Genomic DNA, 23,000 nt, shown 5'->3' on the forward strand with positions numbered 1-23,000 from the left:
CATTTAGACTTTTCACCAATGGTGGTTGAAGAAGCTCAAGAAGATGAGAAAGAGTCACCACTTTCTCCCAAGACTCCTTCATAACCCAAACTCGATAGCCTCTAATTTGATAATTAAAACATAGCACACAAACGAAACCACCACTACTACAAAAACGCTCATACATAACGGATTTTATCCGTTATGTATGACCCCAAAAAACCGATAAGTATAGTGGTGATATCTATGATATAGTCATACATAACGGTTTTATAACCGTTATGTATAGTAGTATAGATAACGGTATGATGCGCTCATACATAACGGTACATAACCGTTATCTTTAACAATTATACATAACGGTTCCTACCGTTATGTATTAATGATATAACCGTTATGTATTAGAATTTGTAAATTATTTTTTTCATCATAGTTAACGATTTTTTGCACTTTTTATAACGATTTTTACCGTTATCTTTGATAGAAATACATAACGGTTTTTTTTGCACTTTTTATAACAGTTTTTTGCATTTTTTATAATTATAATATATTTTTTTCATTTTTCCTGTTATTTATCTCAAAAATTAAAGAAATAATTATAAAACAACAAAATGACATTGCCATCGATAACATATATTGTATAACATCCAAAATATTCATACATTATCATCCAAATATTCATAAATATCACATACATTTATGTCTAACAATTCTCCCACCATATAAGCACTAGGTTCTTCATATCGCCCAATTTTATACTAACTACACCACCAGGGACAAGAATAGCACCATCTTCTCCATGGAATTAATATAGTTTGCTTCTTCTTATTGAAGTAGTCCCAGAGGCATACCTGTATAAATTTCAGAAGAAAAAATCATGATTTTTTAGCAACTATATATACATCCACACATAATGAAACACTTTATTAGGCATTATGGCAGAATCAACTCTACAGTCCAAAATGAAAATCATCACTTAATTACACCAGATGATACATATAGAATGTATATGGTTTATTTCATTATCAATATATAAAGTATTCATCCAAGAGCTAAGCTTATTTTAAAGAGCTTATAAAGTTGTCAAAGTGTTTGGATAATTGAACTTATAAAGAGAGATTTTTTTGGTTAGAAAGAGATGAACTTTAAATAGTTATACGATGAAAATAACAAATTATAGTTTTAAGCTGTTTATAAGCTCAGCCAAACACCCTCCAAATGCACAATAAATTTCATGGTTTATTGCAATATGAATATATTAAGTATTCATCCAAATGCACAATAAACTTACACAATTGAGCAGCCAGTAGTGTTTCGCTTCTTCTGCGACGCCACTTCCTTTCTCCGTGGAGGTTGAAGCACAACCTTGATTGCAGTATCAAAAACACCTTTCACATTCTGCCAAACAACCAACCAAATTAGCATATAATCAATTGAATTAATTCAAGTTGTTGTTGGATACAACCTGTTGAGTCTTGGAGCTGCATTCTATGTAAGCTGCTGCACCAATCTGTTTCCTCAGCTCCTCGCCCTACACAAGTTGAGCCCGCCTTTGTCAACACAATCAAATACCAAATCCAACAATACAAAAAAGAAAGATGTACACACTTGGGCTGTGGTGATGATGTTAGATCCTCCTATATGATCAGCAAGATAACCCATGTCGTCCCGGAGATCTACACAGGGAAAACGTGTAACCAATGATTAATGAAGCTCTTATGCAAGAAAGAAAGAAGACACACAGACAGAAAGGGGAAATGAAATGTATACCTTCTTGAGGACATTTTCATAGCTAGCCCTACTAATTAAAGAGAAAGCCAACACAAAAATGTCAGCACCTCTGTAACTGAGTGGCCTCAACCTGCTGTAATCTTCTTGCCCTTTTAAATTCACAAAGAAAAGAAAAAATGTATATATGTTAGGAGTTTGAGTTTCCAGAAAAGGGATATAGTTATATAGTAAAAGGGGGAAATAATACCTGCAGTATCCCAGAGTCCTAAGTTGACAATGTTGCCATCTACAGCCACATTAGCACTAAAATTGTCAAATACTGTTGGGATATAATCCTGTCATTCACAAAAAACACCAAATCAAAATCATACAAAAATGGGAAACAGGGTTCAGGGTTGAGGAAGAGAGAGGGAGACTAACGGTAGGGAATTTGTTGCTGGTATAACAAATGAGCATGCAGGTTTTCGAAGTCAAGATCCCTATTTTAGCAAATAAATGAAATTTTTGGTTTTCGAAGTCAAAATATGTGAAGGAGCATCTCTCTTTCCCTTCACATACTACAACCTGTATATGCATATCAAATTGTAGCCATTATAAAACTGAATCACCATACATCTTCCTTTTTCCAATGTGCACAACCCATGTGATGCAGCATGCAGGAATATAAAATTTATGTGAAAGATATTAAAAATGAAAATGACTCAAACACCTGAAAATGAAAATGACTCAAACACCTGTAAAGAAAACACGCAGATTATTTTTATGAACGAAAGGACTCACAAGTCAAAAGAGAAAATGGTGGAAAATATATTAGCTGCAATCGTGGTTTATATGAAACAGATACAGAATCTCTTTCAAATACATAACTGATGTGGTTAGAAACTGCCAGAAGCTAAACCCTATGTTGGAGTAATGCAAAATCTCATTACACCTGTTGGCTTATCATCGACGCTCATCTGAGAATATAATTCAAAACTCACCATGCTGTACGAACTACAATATTGGAACCAAATGGACAAAGAAGTAACCGCAGCCTGACCTGCATTAGTACGAAGCAATAATTATATAATTCCAGATACTCTGCACAAAATTCAACTCACAAATAGCAATGCAGCATACAAACACATGCCTATGGAGATAAATCCTATCTTAAGTGTATCCAGACTCCATGAATGACGATGTGGATCAGTCGATGCAATAATCAATCATCGTAACCACAATTGCATACACACAGAAAAAGTTCAGTAAGACGCCACGCCACAAATACAATAAAACCTTCAGTCTCACATTCAAACATTAACCAAGAGCACACTTGAAATGCAAACAGTAAAACCTAATTACAATCAAAACATAAGCACTGAACACAAAACTCACATAAAAGGGTAATCCAACAAAAATCAGCAGCTCCACAACACAGATTAATCAAGGGCGAAAGGGCAAGAGGGGGCAAGCGAAATAATAGAGTTTCAATATGAACCGAAATTTTGGAATACTACACACCGAATTGAACCTACCTGAAGGCTACCCGCGTCGGAGGCGGGGATACGAGAAAGGGCTGAGCATCGGAGCTCCGAAGTGGTGCAGGAAACGACGGGACTGGGCAGAGTGGAATCGATCTACTGTCTTGTTGGGTCGGGGACGAGTGGAGCTAATTTGCTGCGCCGGGAAGAGTGAGAGAGATACGAGAATCATCAGGGGGGGAGGTATGGACAGCGGCGGCCGGCGACTTCGAGAGCCACAGAACAGAGCAGCGACGGGGAGTGACGAGTTTGATTGAACTCGAATTTGAATTAAGTTTTGATTTAGGGCTTTATCACAAAAGAGGAGTGGCGGGCCGCGGTGGGTGGCAGAGGAAGCAAGGACGCGGCGGGGGCAGGTGGCGAGTCGCGGCGGGGTTCTCGTCGTTGCCACGGAGGCCAGAGGGAGAATTTGTGGGGCGGCTGAAGGTGGTGTTTTTGGGATTTAGGATTTTAGGGCTTACGGGAACGAAGAGAAGAAGATTTAGGATTTTAGGATTTTATTATCTTGAGGAGATCAAAAAAAAAAATATAAAAGATAAATGTAAAGAATACTCATACATAACAGTGTTGAAGCACTCATATATAACGGTTAAAACAACCGTTATAAAAAGACGCTCATAGATAACGGTCGGCTTAACGGTTCGATAATACCGTTATGTATGCAATTAATAGATAACGCTCATACATAACGGATTCACTAAAACCGTTATCTATTTCAATGGACAACAGTACATAGATAACGGTTTTTTGTCAAAACCGTTATCTTTTCAAAAAATGCGCTCATACATAACGGTTTTCTAAAAAAACCGTTATGTATGAAGTGTTATGTATGTGTAATTTTGTAGTAGTGCACCAAGCACATCCACAATGCCATCCACCTCTTGGTGAAAGGGAAGCTCAATCCTTCCAAACACCTCACTCTTCAAGTCCCAGTAAAAAAGAGATTGCTGACTACTATATGTTTCGAGGTTTTTGTGTATGAAGAGGCGAGGGTTTTACTCTTTGTATTTACAACAAATAGTTTTATGGGTTTCACCAATCACGAAGATGGGCTCGATCTAAATTAGTTGGCACGGCCCCATAATATTTTAAATAAATAAATAAATGTAAATATTAAACTAAATCAAAATATAAGTTAATACGCATTATTATTTATAAATAAAATAATTAATTCGAATTACATAATAAAAAATTAAAATTTAAAAATATATAAATTTTCAACTTGCTTCATCATCTAATTTTTTAAATTAATATTCAGTGGTATATACTCTTTGGTTAATTTTAAACATAGCCCCCAAATCTCTCACCATAGCCCCCCCCCCCCCCCCCCCCTAATTAAATTAATAATTAATTAAATAATAAAAATACTATTATATCCTTATAACCCCCAACAAAAAATGCTAAATAAAAATATATTTTATTCCATATTCTCAACTTAAAATTTTACTCATAAGGTAAATACTCCCTCCGTCCCGCCCAAGATGCTACATATTCTTTTTATAGCCATCCCAACGAAGATGATACATTTCTATATTTGGCAACAATAAGGAATTTTAAACACTTAATTAACACTAATTAAGTAATCTCTTATTACCTTCTCTCTCCTACTTTATACTTTATTATTACACACTTAAAACACTAATCTACATCTCCATAAATCTTGTGCCGAAAAGCAAATATATTGTCTTGGCCATGACGGAGGGAGTATATTTTATAGCCCTCATCGTTTTCTTTCTGGTCAGACTTGATATGAATTCAAATTCCCAAAATTTTCTATTTTCAAATTCCAAACAAATAGATCATAATTCATTTCACAAAGAATCAAAATCCATTTCTATGTAGTGATTCTATCAATCACGAAATGACGACTCTCTCTACCTACTGATTTCGATTCTGCCTAAGTTTCTTGATGGCTCTAACATCGATTTCAATAGTATTAGGAGGGAACAATGGAGATGGGATAGGTCCCGAGCACAATAATTGTCACTGCAAATTTTCCATTAAATAGTTAAATTGGATTTCATGGAGTTATCTTCTTTGTTTAGTTTTCGAGAAGTTCTTGTTTCTCTTTGTGGGTGGAGAGTTTTTTTCTGCTTCATGGCTTTTTAATACTATTAACAAACAATTAAACATTACTATGACAAACAAAGATGAATAAGAGAGAATATAACAAGGAAGATAAACATATATTGGATGTATGTAGTTAACATTAACATTACCGACGGACACGTCAGTCGGCAAAAATAAAAATAAAAAATAAATAAGATACATCACTTTTTCGTTGGTAATCACTGATGAACATGTGTTCATCGGTCATTCTATCGGTGTCCAACTGCACTTTTTGTAGCCTCTCAACTAATAATTAAAACCGATGTCCCCAAATTATAATACAATTTTTATGAACTTTTATGTCCTTTGTCGGAAAAGAAATCAAATTCTTAACCAGAGAACTTGAATTCGCAATTGTGCTTTCGGCAATTTAGTTTGTTTAGGCTTTATATGAGTCTTAGCCCACGTTTGGTTGAGTATTTTTAGAGGTTTCAAAAGGATTAAATTAATTGAATCCATTACTTGTTGTTTGGTTAGGGTAGTGAGTTAGCTATTGCCCTTACTTGAGGGTAACTCAATCACCCAATTTGTTACCCCTCAAGATAGAGGGGAAACAAAATAAAGGGAATCCCTTACTAATGATTCATTTCTATTGTTAAACCAAACATTCAATAAAAATAATAATGGTTATTGTTACCGATCCTTTATTTGATTCCATTCCCTTCCATTCCTCTACTTGAACCTTATGAGCACTTATTATATATTGGCTCCATGGCTTCGAGTTGATGAGTAACCTATGCATTATTAATTGAATTGGTGAGGTCGACGAGCGGTGGAGATACATGAAGCAACAATTAAACAAAATAAGAGTCTGATTATTGATTGGCTAAAAAGTCTTCAAGTTGATGAGTAACCTCTGCATGAAAAAATATCATTAATAGGAGATTCATGAGTTCTAGGGTTTTTCCCCTCCTTCACGCGGCAGCTGCCACGGCTGCGTAACGTAGCCCGCCCTATGATACCTTCTAGGGTTTCTGCGCAATCTTCAGATGCGGCGGCTTCAATGGTCACTACCTCCGGCACCGTGTTGGGTTCCTCTGAACAGCACATACTGGCGCCTGAGCCGAACAAACCGCCTCTCATCAAGGCTTCCTACGCCTCCACTCTCCGGCGTAAAGCAGATCACCCCGCCGATGTGCTTGCTCATGATTATTCAGTCCTCAAGGCATCGTTGATTGATGGTAAACCTACGTTGATCCTTTCGCCGGATTTCCATCAACGTCAACTAAAGAAATTCACCCATGCTTTGCATGGTCGGTTGCTCCTGCACAAAGGGGATAACCCTAGGTTTGCCAATGACCTACAGGTGGAGCTCACCAAACTTTGGAAGATTAAGAAACCCTAGCACATCGCACCTCTCGGAAAAGGGTGCTTCACTTTGCAGTTTTCCTCGGCCTCTGATTCCTCCGCCGTTGCTTTAAATCCGGTTTAGCGGCTTAGTTCCGATCATCTTTGGATTCAAGCGTGGCAGCCTTTCTTCGATCCTTACAAAGCTTCGACTTCCCTAGCACAAGTTTGGTTGCGTATCTTTTATCTTCCTCATGAACTTTGGCATCCGGAAGTTATTGCGGGGATCGCGAGACATGTCGGGGCGTCGATCAAGATCGATGGGATATCGGCCACAGCTCGAGTTGGGTACTTTTCTCGTGTGCTTATTGAAATGGACATTTCTAGTCCAGTGGCTGATTTTTTAGATGTCAAATGTGGTGCTCAATACTTCACTTTGGAATTTGGATACGAGAATCTTCCGTATTACTGCAATACATGTCTTGTTGCTGGCCATTCTACTAACTCTTGCAGGAGAAATGCTAATGAGGACACTGAGGTGGATCGCAAGGATACCGCGGCCGTTGAGGGCTTCAAGGAGGTCAAGAACCATCGGGTGCAGAAACCGAACTGGCGTCAGAAGAACCGAGGCATAGCAACCCTCACTTGGACGAGGGTGAAATTCCGATCCCTCATGAGACTACGGCGACGAAGTACAATACACATTTTGAGATGGTGGAAACGGATGAGGGGGAGTCACAACGCAGTGAAGGAGTCCCTCAATTGAACTCTTTCGCAGCCTTGGACGTCACAGAAGTTGGTGAGGAGATGGGTTTTGGGGCTGGAGAGGATATGGTGCAGAAACGTGGGCGTGTGGATGCTGAGGATGTCCCTGATGACAGGGCAGACCAATTGGTTGGTACCAGACAACCGACAGATAATACAATTGTTTCTGATACACAGATTGTTATCACCCCGACGCATGGTAGCAACACAGATCTGGCTTTGATTGTGACGCCAAGAAAGGCGACGATGGAGGATCCCCCATATCTCGCGGTCGAGGGCGTCCGAAAGGGGCTACCAAGAAGGGGAGAGTTTCTGATTCCTCTATCAAGCACCGGCCTCGGCGTATAATCAAGAATGATATGTCTTCGAATTTCCAAAAAGCAGCAGGTCGTGCTGCTGGTGCCGTTCTTGACACTCTTTCACTGGTGGAGTTCTTGAATAAAGTGAAGCATGCTCAGTCTGGATGAGCGATTCTGCAAAATTTTGTGATTCACTCATCTTCCGACGCAGCCCGATCTATGTCGGTCGTGGTCTCTACAAAAAAGAAAAAATAGGGAGATATGTTGGAGGACGAAGATTCTTTTGACAAGGAAGATCCTCTAAGAATGTTCTCTTAGTTTTGGCCATTTTTTGGTTACCCGTGATCTCTTGCGGGTGCTTTCGCTTGTTTTTGTCTTTTCTCTTATTTCTCTTTTTTCATTTTTAATAAAATTTCTATTTCAGCATATGAATAACCTCTGCATTGTTAATTGAATTAATGAGGTCGGTGAGCTGTGGAGAAACATGAAGCAGTACACAAATGGATGTATTTCTATCATTTGGAGATTTTGAGTGGATGTTCTGCCATAAATTGATGCTTTGCCATAAAACAGTGGGCGTACCTTCGCAATTTGTGATTTTTGTATCAAATTGATGTGCTCCTATTTTTAGAGGATTTGAGTAGTGGCAAATTGATAGTGAGAGTTGATCTCAGAAAGTTCCGAAGCTTGTAAATATTTCGAATTTGTATTTTAATTTCATGAATCTTGTAGTGTATAAAGATTGGGAAAATTAGTAGATTTATGCTTTTCTGTAGGAAATTAAATTTATAGCCTATTAAATCCTGTCATGTGGAAATTACAAATTAAATATGAAATTATATACTTATTTTATATTTTGAAATTAAATTAAATATAATTCTGAGATTAAATAAATATATAATTATTTGATTGTGTGGATTTATTGACCAATCAGAAATTGACATGTGAAAAATCTACATAAAATATTAATTATGTAGATAAATATGAATCTTGAGGAGCCAATTAAATCGCGCCACCTCAGCCCTAAAAGCCCAATGTGAGGGCCTAAAGCCCACCAGCCCACTTCATTCTTCACCTATAAATATGGGTCATTTGTGGAGTCAAATGGAACACAAATCATTTGAGAGCTCAAGCATTGAATGAGTAATTCACTATAACAAAGTCATCTCCAACAATCAAGACGTTCTACAAGGAAGTCAACGAGTTCTTCATCAAATTCATCTCCAACAATCAAGGCGTTCTACAAGGAAGTCGACGAGTTCTTCATCAAATTCATCAAAGTCAACGTTTAATTCAGAAATAAGGTGGAAGCCCTCTGGATTGACGTCATCAAATTCAAATTCAAGTTCAAGTCAAATACAAATCAAAGGAGATCAATAAGGCGTACTTCCCTCCAAAGATTTCAAGAAACTTCGAAGAGGATAATTAGAGGATCAAATAGAGATTCGCAACCCGCAATAAATTTATCTCAATCCATATATTTTGGATTTGTACGCATTTTTGTATTTCATTAAATTGAATACAATTAAAATTTGTGTTTACACTTTCTATAAAGGCTTATTATTGATTGGCTAAAAAGGCTTCAAGTTGATGAGTGACCTCTGCATTGTTAATTGAATTAATGAGGTCGGTGAGCAGTGGAGAAACATGAAGATAAAGACAAAAAAAAAATTAAAGTTTTTTATTGTAGTGGATAATTTTATTTTTATTGTTCTAAAGTGGTCATTTTCAAAGTTCCTCTTTAAAATAATACTCAATAAATTAATAGCCAATAAACTAGTAATAAATTTCTTATGTACCAACTTGGGACATTCAACAAATCATCAGTTTTAATAAAATAATAATTTTTTTAGAGAACTCCTCTCTCTATATGTCATGTGAACATTATAAATTAATAATTTTTAAAATATTACAATTATGAATACTATGATAACTTATTAATTAAAATATGAACTTATTATTGAATCTTTGGAAAAGTAGCAATTAAGCCCCTAATATTGACACCCCTATGGCATTTAGCCTCCTATACTCAACATTGGATCAATCAAGCCCCTGAGATCCCAATTTTGGAAAAATTAACTCTCTCCCTAAATGCCGTTAAGCGCCATTATCTTTTCATTTTTTATTACATATGGCGTGGGACCCACCACATATAATATGCAAATTTCACAATTTCTTCTTCGCCAAGCTCGCCGCGGCCCTCTCCGTCCACCTCGCCGCCTTCTGCGCCGACGTTAGCCATCGGTGACTATTTTCCTCAAACATTTCCTTCTGTATAATGACCATTTGTTGTGGGAAAGATGGGTTTGTTATTGAAGTTTGATGCTGAGTTTTGATGAAGCGTTTGCTATTAAGTAATTCAATATGCTTGTTATTATAAAATGTCATATTTTCTATTTGAAAAAGTCAAAAATTCTATTAAGTTATTATATATGCTTGCTCTTATAAAAATTCATATTTAATATGGTAAAAATTCGTATTAACTATTATATATAAAAAGTCACAAGTCATAAAAGTTAAAACCTTAATAACAAATATGACTTTTCATGAGAGTAGATATGACTTCTTTTCAAATCAAATATGACTTGTCATAAGAGTAAGAGCGGAAAATTACTTCATCTTACAGTAACACTGTCACACCCCAATTCTTGAAACAAAAACTATAACTGGGGTACGACTAATCATCTAAATGAACAAGGGAAAATCCTTGTGAAATTCGAATAAAAGGGATAACAATCGGGCTTAGCCCATTTGGATGAAGAAAGACAGGTATTCAAGTGATACAAATCAATCAACAAACATAATAACTTCAGGATCACAAGTTTAGTGTCATGCTTCAGATAACCAACATTCACTGATTGAAATGCTTGAGAGTCAATAGTCTAGGCTCAACAAAAGATATTGTTTAGAGTCACAACATAATAAGTCTTAAGTTAAGGAACAAAAGACAGATACTGGCTAGTTCTGCAGCGGAAATCAAAATAAGGAGTTGAACTCTAGCCTCGGCTCGCCCCGTCATCACCAGCCATTAACCTGAAAACATTTGAAAGCATTTTTGGGCTAAGTACTAATGTACTTAGTGGGCTGCAACTTTTAAAACATTTCACAAACTATAAGAGCAGTTTATCCAATCTTACTGACATGACATAGAAGGTTTTAAAGAGAAATAACTTCTATGCATGTTAAAACATTTCATATATATATATATATATATCTTTGATTGCGCGCAGTTGTCACACTCTATTCTGTTACTCGCTGTGATCCCGGACCTTTTAGCCACCGACGGATCTCTGTCTCCCGCTGGCTTGGACTGAGGGCGTAACCCAGCCAAGTATACTTTGACCTCGGGATGCTACCCAGGCAGGCCTCTTATTTCTCATGCTCCGGAACACATCCAGTCGAGCACCCTTATAACGCCTCTGGTTAGAGCCCGATGGAGATCAACCCATCGAGTCAACTAACAAGTGTACACAATTCTCAAACGTGTTAGGTCATAAGAGAACCTCAATTGATTAACTGCACGAGCCTTAAACATGGTAGAGTGCACAAAAATATTTATTGGATAAACAGTTTGTATTTCATGAAACATTTAAGCTCATTAGCTCAATCATACATTTGGAAAATAAGCCCACTTGTATAGGCAAAGCCTGTCGTTTATTCTTATCTCTGAATCGGAATAGCAGTGCTAATCCTCCTGATGCTCAAAGCCTACAAGAAATCTATTCTCAATAGGTCTCCTTGAATCTAATCTTAAGTCTTGGTGAAGTGCTTAACATTCTATGATTCACTTAGCCGGGTTTTCAAAATTTAATGAATAAATAATTGAAAACATTTCTCTTGAGTTAAGAACACCAACAATATTCTTACTCATCTTTCTTTAATAATTGAAATTATAAATAAAACCAATTAAATGCTTTTATTGCAAGAAAAATGCAATTTCATGTCATGCTTAGCATATAATAAGTAATTACTTAAAATATGCACATAATAATAATATAATATTATTATGCAAACTAGTCTTTGAAAATAATTAATTAAACTAATTAATAGTTCAATTAATTAAAATAGGACAGCCCAATTAATTTAATTAATCAAGACAGCCCAAAGTTTTAAAAATAATAACTGACCCAATTGATATTTAAATAAGGGCCCAACTGAAAATAAACCAATCAGCCCAACTGAAAAAGAATTAAACTGAACTCAGCCCAACTGATTCGGCCCAACACTCCACCCCCTTCTCTATCAGTCACGCTCCCCCCCCCCTCCCTTATCAGTCACGCTCCCTTCTCAACACTCGACTGCTCGACAGTCTCTCTCGACTGCTCGACTCACGGCCGCTGGAGCTCGCCGGAGCAAGCGGCGACAGGCTCCAGCTCCCTTCTCCCTTATCCTCTCCACTCAAAACGGCCGACGACAGCAGAAGAAGTGGACTGCCGCCGCGTCCTGTCATCTCCGCCCTCTTCCTTGGCGACGGCGAGGCGCCGCCGACTCCCTCGGCCTCTCTTTCTCGGCGACAGCAACCCATAGCTGCCGCCGTCCTGACCTCGACAACACTCAGCCCAGACCAGACCACCTCTCTCTCTCCAGCCGTGGCCGGGCAGCAGCGGCACCGCCGCCGTGCCCTGCCTCCCTCCGCTGAACCCACAGCCGCCCATCTCTCTCCACCCCCCTCTCTCTCCGACCGACAGCAGTAGATGGAGCAGACTGCCGCCGCCGCCGTCCCGCCCTCGACAAAACCCAGCCCAGACCCGGCTCAGAGCGGCAACAAGGCCCTTGCCTCGCCATCTCTCCCTCAAAACTCCGGCCGACAGCAGCAGGAGGACCACCGCCGCCGACCGCATCTGCCTCCCTCCACTCTCGACTCAATACAGCAAGGTCGAAGACAGGGAACAAAAATAAAGCTTCAATTTCTACCTTTTCTTTCTTTTCTTTACAAACATGCTTGAATGTAAAAATTAAACACCTATGTGAACAGAGTGCAAATATAATGTATGTATGCGTGTTTTCCTTGTTGGCAGTTTGAAATTCTTCATACATCTTTCTATAAAATGAGAGTAGTAAGGAGTCAAAGATGAAACCTTTGAGAGTTTTCAGTTGTTGAAACACAGATGGGTAGCTGCTTTGATTTACTTGATTGCTGGAAAAAGGTTTGAAAATAGAGGGATTATTAACTGAACTGTTTTGTGCGAAAGGAGGTAACAACATAATATGAGTTCTTACCACAGTCGCTGGATTTTGTACGCCAAAGAGAGAGTCTGAAATGGTGGGAATTGCCAAGAAGAAATGGCCTAAGTATGTTTAGTTATGATAGAAAGATGGAGATTGGACTGCCTGCACAAAAGCATGGCCCAAGGCTGACTTTTGGGCTGAAATTGGGGGCTGCAGCAGGTAAGTAGGGTGGCTGCAGCAGGGTAGGGTGGCTGATGGGAGAGGTGAGTGTAAGTGAGTTGAGTGACATTTGACATATAAAATTCCTCAGGATAAAATTGTCGAAACTGTAATAATTCTTCAGGGTTGGCTAATTAAAAACTCGTGAAAATGCTTGAATACTAAATTAAATAAATATGCAATGCATAAAAATTTAATAACTAAATTTACAAAAGTTTTTGTAAATCACTTTTGTTGGAATTAAAATAAATTCATTTTCTTTATCCGGCGTGAATCATCTTAAATCTAAGTTCAAAATTATTCTAAACTTAGCTCGAGGAAACAGGGTATTACAAATACTTAGAGGGTTATAAGCTGAAGTTCCTCTACCTCAACTTATTTTTTTATAATCTCATATGCAACAATCTTTTTACAAATATTTTTCAACTATAATTTATTATTTTTATCATATATCATTCAAGTTTATTTTTCTTCGATTTTCTCTCTCTAAAAAAATATTTTCTCTCTCTAGCAAAAAAATTCTCTTTCTAGCAAAAAAATTCTCTCTCTAGCTTATAAGCTCAATTATCCAAACACTTTGACAACTTATAAGCTCTTAAAAATTACATCTTATAAGCTCTTGAAACATCTTATAAGCTCTATAAGCTCTTTGAAATAAGCTTAGTCAAACACCCTCTTAGTTTTAAAGAAGACTTTTATTCGTATCAAATACTCCCTCCGTCCCTTATAAATATATAATTGACCACGACATGAGTTTTAATAAAAATTTGATTGATGTATTAATTGTGGAGAATGAGTCCCACATTGAGAGTATTATTAAGTAGATTGTGAGTAAATAGTGTAAGTTAGAAGGATAAAATTGTAAAAATTATGTGTGGGTAATGTCCAAAAATAGAGTATGCATAAATTTGGGGACATACCTAAAATTGAGTTATGCAGAAATTTTTGTACATACCAAATACTCCCACCGTCCATAAAAAATTACCACATTGGTGAGTATAGTTTGTGTGGACCATACTACTATAAATGAAAATGACTGATTTTTTGTAGATGGATCAAAAAGGAAATTGTGGCAAATTTTTTATGAACGGACCAAAAAGTGAAATATTAATAGTAAATATGACTTAATAGGAAATAAAAGCTTTTCTAGCAAATAAGACTTCTGTTCATAGTAAGATTTTTCAAAAGAGTTAAAATATTAATAACAAATGACTTCTCATAAGAATAAACAAGACTTTCATTCATAGTAAATAAGACTTTACTTGCCCAACTGGAACTACGTTAGCAACATCCTTCACATAGCTATCACTCACAAGCCCCCTTCTAAGACTAGTTTCAGAAGATGCAACAGATGATCCTCCACTAGTTTCTGGAGCATGTGTACCGGAAGCATATGTCGCAGCAAGAGTCCTCTGCTGGGGCTTAATAACACACATAATATGAAATTACAGAAACAATCTGATCAATGTTGAGAAAGGTAGCGTATGTCTCTGAGCTGGCAACCTAAGTTTGTTAACATTCGTCAAGATGCTACGTCTGGATAAGATGTTGCTCTTTTTTGTTGTGATGGCAACAACTTGATGAGTAAGTAAAATGTTGGTGGGACAAGGAAAACACTCATTCTCCAATTTCATTATCTGGCACACCAAAAGTAGAGTAAAGACCTAGATTAAAAACCAGTAAACAAATCATAGACTTAAAACAAATCATAAGCAAGCAAGAGTATTAGCAGAACGAAGCCTCTCTTTTCCTGCATTCAAACTTAAAACTTTGGGAAGCTAATAAAAGTTGTAATAGTGCAATTCTATATTCAAAATTGTTGGAAATTGGTTGTGAGTAACCAATGTTTAATAATTTTTCGAGTACCGAAAACATTTAATTTAGCAGAATTAAATGGGACAGGATCGATCTACGTTCCGAGTAGATGATCGTAGTATATTTATTTACTCAAAACCGATTTCCGGTGAGTGAGAAATAATTATTTAAAGTTGGGTACTTGAAATATGGAGTTGTGGAAAGAGATAAGCATTAAAAAGATGTTAATGCCTATGCCACATTATCCTGTGGATGATAATTAAGACATTATATAAGTTATTACATCAGTGCATGTAATTAAAGAGATGTGCACAAGTGATGGGTTGCAAAACCCACACGCGCGCGCCGCCGTCGCGTGCTCGGCCCCGGTCCACGACCTCGGCCGTGAACTTGGATCTTGGCAATTGGTTCTTGGGTTGGTCTTTGGGCTTACCCTTAGCTCCCAAAGGACCAACGATTTCTCGATCCAAAGAACGAGGCCCAATCGTTTGGGCCCACACGTGCACAAGGGGCTCGACCCGACGGGAGGACCCGTTGGTCTCCCAACTAAAAGCTTCCACACCTCCATAACTCCCGCCATTATTGAACGTCATTATTGGACGGGAGGGAGTTACAACGTAACTGCCACTATTACTGCCGTCATTATTGGACGGGAGGAAGTTACAACGTAACTGCAACGTAACTGCCGTCATTATTGCCGTCATTATTGGACGGGTGGGGGTTACTTGGTAACTGCCGTCATTATTAGACGGGATCCTCCATAAGTGGACTGTGCCTATAAATAGGACAGCCACTCCATGCATCCAAACACTGAAATTTGCATTCTAGCATCCACATACTCTCTGCACTCATATAGTCCAGGAGTTCTGTTCTCGCCTCATTTAAGTTCGCCGGAGCTCGTTGGTCTGCGGTGCTGCTACCTACGAGACGAAGCCGTTTTATCTTTGGGGGCGACACGCCAAACCGAGAGCACTACCGGGGCGTATCTCGTCTTGCGGAAAGAGGATCCTCCTCGACTCGGCTGTTTTTCTGGTTTCGTTACTATTGTAATTTCAATACAATTTTCTTTGTAATCTCCTCTCCTACTTTTCTGTTTCATTGTAACTACGCCCGCAAGCTTATATTCTAACAATCGCAAGACGAGATACGCTTGCAACGTGGGAGTTTGAACTTGTAAACTGAACTTAAAACTTTCGTAACTTAAACACCTTTGCTGGAGATGTCGACCGGTCCTGCGAACTCCACCGAGGCTGCCAACGCCGTTGCCGCTGCCAATGCCGCTGCCGCTGCCTCTGCCGCCGCTGCTGCCGCCGCCTCCGCCGCGGCCGCATCAACCGTGGCACCCGCCACCTCTGCCGCTGCTGCCTCCACTTTTAGTGGTGGTCCTTTTGGTGGTTCAACACCACTTCCTTTCATGTTTGGTGCTAACCAAACCACACTTGGAGGAGATAGTTCCGTGCAAGGAACGATTGGCCAAACTCCGTTTGGGTCAACATTTGGTTCCACTTCGAGTGGTTCCGTGGGGTCCATGTTTGGACAGAACGTTGGGGCCTTCGGGACCAACATGATGGGCTATGGCCATGTGGTGGGGTCGGTTCCAACCCAACCCCCAAGGGCGAACGCAACCGCCGATAAGCCACCAAAGTTTTGTGGCTCCGACTACAAGAGTTGGCGTCAAAAGATGTTCTTTTACCTCACGACGTTGGGGTATGCGGGATACTTGACGGACAACGAGCCGCCCACACCGGCGGAGAACGAGACGAGCTTCACCGTTCGTGCAGCCTATGATGCGTGGCATAATGGCGATTTTCTTTGTAAAAATTTCCTTCTAGGTGGTCTAGGGGATAGTTTGTACAAAGTTTATGTTGATGTAAAGACCTCCAAAGTGTTGTGGGAGGCACTAGACAAAAAGTATAAGCTAAATGATGCTAGCACTAAGAATACTTGTGTAACCAGGTACATGGAGTACAAGATGGTGGACTCGAGGCCCGTCATCGACCAAGTGCAAGAATTCCAACTCATCTTGCACGACGTACTCGCCGAGGGACATGTGGTCTCCGACTCATTCACCGTGGTGGCGGTGATTGACAAGTTGCCCCCAAGTTGGAAGGACTTCAAGACCTACCTCAAACACAAACGAAAGGGGATGACGTTTGAGGACTTGATCGTGAGGCTTCGCATCGAATGCGAGGAAAGGAGGATCGATGGCAAGGGGAAGGGCCAAGTTGAAGCCAAAGCTAACTTGTTGGAGCGTGGTGGCCCATCCAACTCCAATAACAAACGTGCTCGCCCAAATGCCAAGGACAAGGGCAAGGCAAAAATGAAGGATTGCTACAACTGTGGCAAACCGGGTCACTTGGCAAAGGATTGCTACAAGAAGAAGAAGGCGAGACATGATATCATTATCATTGAGTAGAAGTTGATCAAGACAACTTGGCGGCTTAGACTAGAGTTTGAGTCCAAGTTGTTATAATCATTGTTTAGATAGCACTTGGTAGAGCATAGCCAATGAGCTTATCTAACTCAATAATAATAAGAATGAGTTTATTTCTTATCTATTTGAGTGTTGTGATTTATAGCATTGTAGACATGTGAATCTAAATGCGATAAAAAGATTAGTAAATATGGATTTACTAAAAATAAATGAATTTAACACTCAAAACAAATGTCAAGTTTGTGTTGAAGCAAAAATGACAAAGTCTCCGTTTCATTCCGTTGAAAGGAGCACTAAACCTTTAGAACTAATCCACACCGACGTGTGTGATCTAAAGTTTGTGCAAACTCGAGGTGGTAAGAAGTACTTTATCACTTTTATTGATGACAGCACAAGGTATTGCTATCTTTATCTTCTAAGAAGTAAAGATGAGGCTATTGAAGCTTTCTAGAACTTCAAAACAGAAGCCGAGAATCAACTTGGTAGTCGAATTAAGATGGTTCGAAGTGATAGAGGGAGAGAATATGTTGCTCCGTTTGAGGAATTATGCAACGCTAGTGGTATAATACATCAAACAACTGCTCCATATTCACCTCAATCTAATGGTGTTGCTGAACGCAAGAATCGAACTCTTAAGGAGATGATGAATGCCATGTTGATTAGTTCTGGGTTACCCCAGAACATGTGGGGGGAGGCTGTTCTATCAGCCAACTATATCCTCAACAAAATACCACTCAAGGGAAGGGACGTCACTCCCTATGAGTTGTGGAAAGGCAGAAAGCCCTCATACAAATACCTTAAAGTGTGGGGGTGTTTAGCCAAGGTACAAGTGCCTCCACCCAAACAAGTCACAATCGGTCCTAAAACAATTGATTGTATCTTTATTGGGTATGCACTAAACAGCAATGCACATCGCTTTTTGGTTCACAAATCAGATATTCCAACAATGACTGTAGGAATGACGATGGAATCAAATAACGCTGTCTACTTTGAGAATATCTTTCCTTGTAAAGACAAGGGAAAAGAAGCAGCTAGTACAAGCAACGATACTAGAGAAGAAGCTACTAGTTCTGAACCTGTTGAGACAGTGCCCGAATCGCGAAAGCGACCAGGCCCTGACCTTGAAGTGTCAGAACCAAGACGTAGTAAACGAGGCAGGATTGCCAAGGACTTTGGTCCAGAATATATCGCATTCATGCTAGATGAAGAACCTTCATCTATCAAAGTGGCGTTCTCTAGACCAGACGGACTACTCTGGAGGGAAGCAGTCCAGAGTGAAATTGATTCAATCATGCAAAACCACACTTGGGTGTTGGTTGATTTACCCGAAGGTTGTAAACCCTTAGGATGTAAATGGATCCTAAAAAGGAAATATAAAGCTGATGGATCAATAGACAAGTATAAAGCGCGCTTAGTCGTTAAAGGATTTAAGCAGCGTGAGGGGTACGATTTTTTCGATACCTATTCACCAGTGATGAGGATTACGTCTATTCGAGTGCTTCTCGCGATTGCTGCTCTGCACAATCTTGAGATTCATCAAATGGATGTTAAAACTGCGTTCTTAAACGGTGATCTAGAAGAAGAAGTCTATATGGAACAACCTGAAGGGTTTGTAGTACCTGGACAAGAGAAAAAGGTATGCAAACTAGTAAAGTCTCTATATGGACTGAAACAAGCGCCGCTGCAATGGCACTTGAAGTTTGACAATGTCATGTTGTCAAATGGCTTCAAAATCAACGAATGTGATAAATGTGTCTACATCAAGAGCACCAGTAATGGATATGTTATGGTGTGTCTCTATGTAGACGACATGTTGATTATGGGAAGCAACAATCGTATCATTGTTGATACAAAGAACATGTTAAAAAGGAATTTTGACATGAAAGACATGGGGTTAGCTGACGTGATCCTTGGAATGAAAATTCTCAGGACCACTGATGGAATAACTTTGACACAATCTCATTACATTGAGAAAGTGCTCAAAAGGTTTAATGCGTTTGACAAATCGCCTGTAAAAACCCCATTAGAACTCAACGTTCACATGAAGAAGAACATGGGTGAACCTGTTGCACAGGAAGAATATGCAAGGATCATTGGGTGCCTTATGTATATTACAAATTGCACTCGACCTGATCTTGCATGCCCAGTGAATAAATTGAGTCGCTATACAAGCAATCCAAGTAAAGAACATTGGAAAGCACTTGAGAGAGTTTTGAGATACTTAAAGTATACTCTAAATTTTGGAATACACTACACGAGATACCCCCCGGTACTTGAAGGGTACTGTGATGCGAACTGGATATCCGACGCGAAAGACTCGTTATCAACGAGTGGTTACGTGTTCACTATAGGGGGAGGAGCAATCTCGTGGAGGTCTACAAAACAGACATGTATTGCTAGATCCACCATGGAATCAGAATTCATCGCTTTAGACAAAGCAGGTGAAGAAGCCGAGTGGCTACGAAACTTTTTGGAAGATATTCCATGTTGGTCAAAACCCGTGTCGCCTGTTATGATAAACTGCGATAACCAAGCAGCTATTGGCAGGGCGAAAAGTGGGTTGTACAACGGTAAGTCTCGACACATACGTCGACGACATAATACCGTAAGACATTTAATCGAAAGTGGAGTTATCTCAATTGACTATATAAAGTCAATAGATAATCTGGCCGATCCGCTCACTAAAGCTTTGAATCGAGATCAAATGTATAAATTGCTAGAGGGAATGGGTGCTAAATCCACAAAATAAGGATGATTATAGTGGTAACCCAACCATGATGACTGGAGATCCCAAGAACGTGGTTCAATGGGAAAACTAAGCTATAAGATTCCAAGTAGAACACTCATCTACTTGCATTCCCTAGAGAGCAACTGAGTGTTGAAGCCTGCTTAGTGGTAAGGTTAAGTTTTCGACTTTTAATGATTCCTAAACACCTCAGGGAGGTTGAGTATAGCAGGATACTCGGAAAAGAATCACCTATATAAGTGAGATGTGGGGGCCGCATCGACCTAACACTTATGAATCCAAAGAGCTGTCCAAGGCCCGCAAAGGACAAAAACGTGAGAACGAAATGAGGTTGAGGCGTTAGTGTGTTAATACTGTTGTCTCGGTATACACGAAGGAGAAATGGTTCAAAGACATCAAGTTCTACCAATTCACCAGTATATCCGATAGTATTAACTAAGGATGGTTCAAGGCCGCAAACCACCTATTCTAATGCACTAAGGTCTCTTGAGAACAGAGCTTGTGTCTGCATTTGCATTTGGCTATTTCCACTCATGTGGGGGATTGTTGGAAATTGGTTGTGAGTAACCAATGTTTAATAATTTTTCGAGTACCGAAAACATTTAATTTAGCAGAATTAAATGGGACAGGATCGATCTACGTTCCGAGTAGATGATCGTAGTATATTTATTTACTCAAAACCGATTTCCGGTGAGTGAGAAATAATTATTTAAAGTTGGGTACTTGAAATATGGAGTTGTGGAAAGAGATAAGCATTAAAAAGATGTTAATGCCTATGCCACATTATCATGTGGATGATAATTAAGACATTATATAAGTTATTACATCAGTGCATGTAATTAAAGAGATGTGCACAAGTGATGGGTTGCAAAACCCACACGCGCGCGCCGCCGTCGCGTGCTCGGCCCCGGTCCACGACCTCGGCCGTGAACTTGGATCTTGGCAATTGGTTCTTGGGTTGGTCTTTGGGCTTACCCTTAGCTCCCAAAGGACCAACGATTTCTCGATCCAAAGAACGAGGCCCAATCGTTTGGGCCCACACGTGCACAAGGGGCTCGACCCGACGGGAGGACCCGTTGGTCTCCCAACTAAAAGCTTCCACACCTCCATAACTCCCGCCATTATTGAACGTCATTATTGGACGGGAGGGAGTTACAACGTAACTGCCACTATTACTGCCGTCATTATTGGACGGGAGGAAGTTACAACGTAACTGCAACGTAACTGCCGTCATTATTGCCGTCATTATTGGACGGGTGGGGGTTACTTGGTAACTGCCGTCATTATTAGACGGGATCCTCCATAAGTGGACTGTGCCTATAAATAGGACAGCCACTCCATGCATCCAAACACTGAAATTTGCATTCTAGCATCCACATACTCTCTGCACTCATATAGTCCAGGAGTTCTGTTCTCGCCTCATTTAAGTTCGCCGGAGCTCGTTGGTCTGCGGTGCTGCTACCTACGAGACGAAGCCGTTTTATCTTTGGGGGCGACACGCCAAACCGAGAGCACTACCGGGGCGTATCTCGTCTTGCGGAAAGAGGATCCTCCTCGACTCGGCTGTTTTTCTGGTTTCGTTACTATTGTAATTTCAATACAATTTTCTTTGTAATCTCCTCTCCTACTTTTCTGTTTCATTGTAACTACGCCCGCAAGCTTATATTCTAACAAAAATTGAACTACATACTATGAGAATCTATCACCCCCACCTACAATCCTTTCCTCTCTTCTCCTATCAAAATAAACATTGGATACAATAACTCTTCCATAAAATAAAAGGTAATCAAAAGTAGGCAATAGATACATATGAAACTCAAGTTAATGAAAACAAACAAGAATACGAGTATCTAATTCCATCAATCATTTACTTCATGACATTTACTATAACAAGCATGTTCTATTCAGAATATTATTCAAATGCACCAGTGTAAAATTCCAGAGGAAACACAATCTATGATAAACCATAAGAAATCCAGAATATTAACTATATATAACAAGCATGTTCTACTCAGATAAACCATGAATAATATTCTGGATTATCTAACACAATTCATAAATAAATACTTTTATTTAACATTATAAATAAATACAAGGGTCTACAGTACTAAGGGAGGACTAGGATCTACAAGATCAAAATATATATTTATATATATAAAGCATCGAAATAAAACACCTATCATCAAAAAAGCTATGAAACCAGTCACAATCATGTTCTAAGACTTGTTTCATAAATCTTCTGGCGAGACTAAACTTTCAACATAGACATCATGTGAAGTTGAATCGACACAATCCTCGTGGCTGCTGAACCCAGTATCCTCACAACAGGAACAATACTTGAGGTTGCGGAACACATTATCCCGACAATCATAGACCACCACAATGGATCCACAATTTACCAAAATCTCTCCATTTAAACCTTTCACCAATGGTGGTTGAAGAAGCTCAAGAAGATGAGAAAGAGTCACCACTTTCTCCCAAGACTCCCTCATAACCCAAACTTGATAGCATCTAATTTGATAATTAAAACATAGCAGACAAACGAAACCACCAAGCACACCCAGGTCAATGTCGTCCTTCTCTTGATCAATCTCTCCATACATCTCTTGATCAAAGGGAATCTCAATCCTTCCGAACACCTCACTCTTCAAGTCCAAGAAAATAATAACTTGATCATCCTCGTACATCCAGTAAAGCTTCCCACCTCCAAACAGCCCCCCCTTGCTAAATGGAAGGAAATATGGGCAGAGCTCAATTGTTTTCCATGATTTTGTCCTGGTACTATAAATTTCACCAACGCTGGAGTTATATTCAACCACATTCACAAACACCTTGTACTCATCACTCGATTCAACCCAACCGAATCCGAAATTATCAAAATCGTCGAGATAATAAACAATTGAAATTTCTGGCAGTTTCTTGGATAT

The 23,000-nt window shown here is 39.2% G+C and overlaps 2 protein-coding genes across 2 annotated transcripts; both read right to left on the bottom strand.

Annotated features, from left to right (window-relative positions):
* Positions 1–578: 578 nt before the first annotated feature.
* Positions 579–4,025, bottom strand: LOC131017235 (rac-like GTP-binding protein ARAC7). The gene is given in 8 exon segments (XM_057945963.1): positions 579–830; positions 1,271–1,377; positions 1,445–1,510; positions 1,588–1,859; positions 1,958–2,045; positions 2,131–2,274; positions 2,691–2,749; positions 3,225–4,025. Coding segments are annotated over 7 exon segments (726 nt in total). The 5' UTR covers positions 2,694–2,749; positions 3,225–4,025; the 3' UTR covers positions 579–784.
* Positions 4,026–22,061: 18,036 nt separating this feature from the next.
* Positions 22,062–23,000, bottom strand: LOC131018207 (F-box/kelch-repeat protein At3g06240-like; the record flags this gene model as incomplete). The annotated part of the gene is made up of 1 exon (XM_057946931.1): positions 22,062–23,000. A coding segment is annotated over one exon (699 nt), but the record flags the coding sequence as incomplete, so codon positions are not given.

Source organism: Salvia miltiorrhiza, chromosome 3 (assembly GCF_028751815.1).
Source record: "Salvia miltiorrhiza cultivar Shanhuang (shh) chromosome 3, IMPLAD_Smil_shh, whole genome shotgun sequence".
Classification (NCBI taxonomy): Eukaryota; Viridiplantae; Streptophyta; class Magnoliopsida; order Lamiales; family Lamiaceae; genus Salvia; species Salvia miltiorrhiza.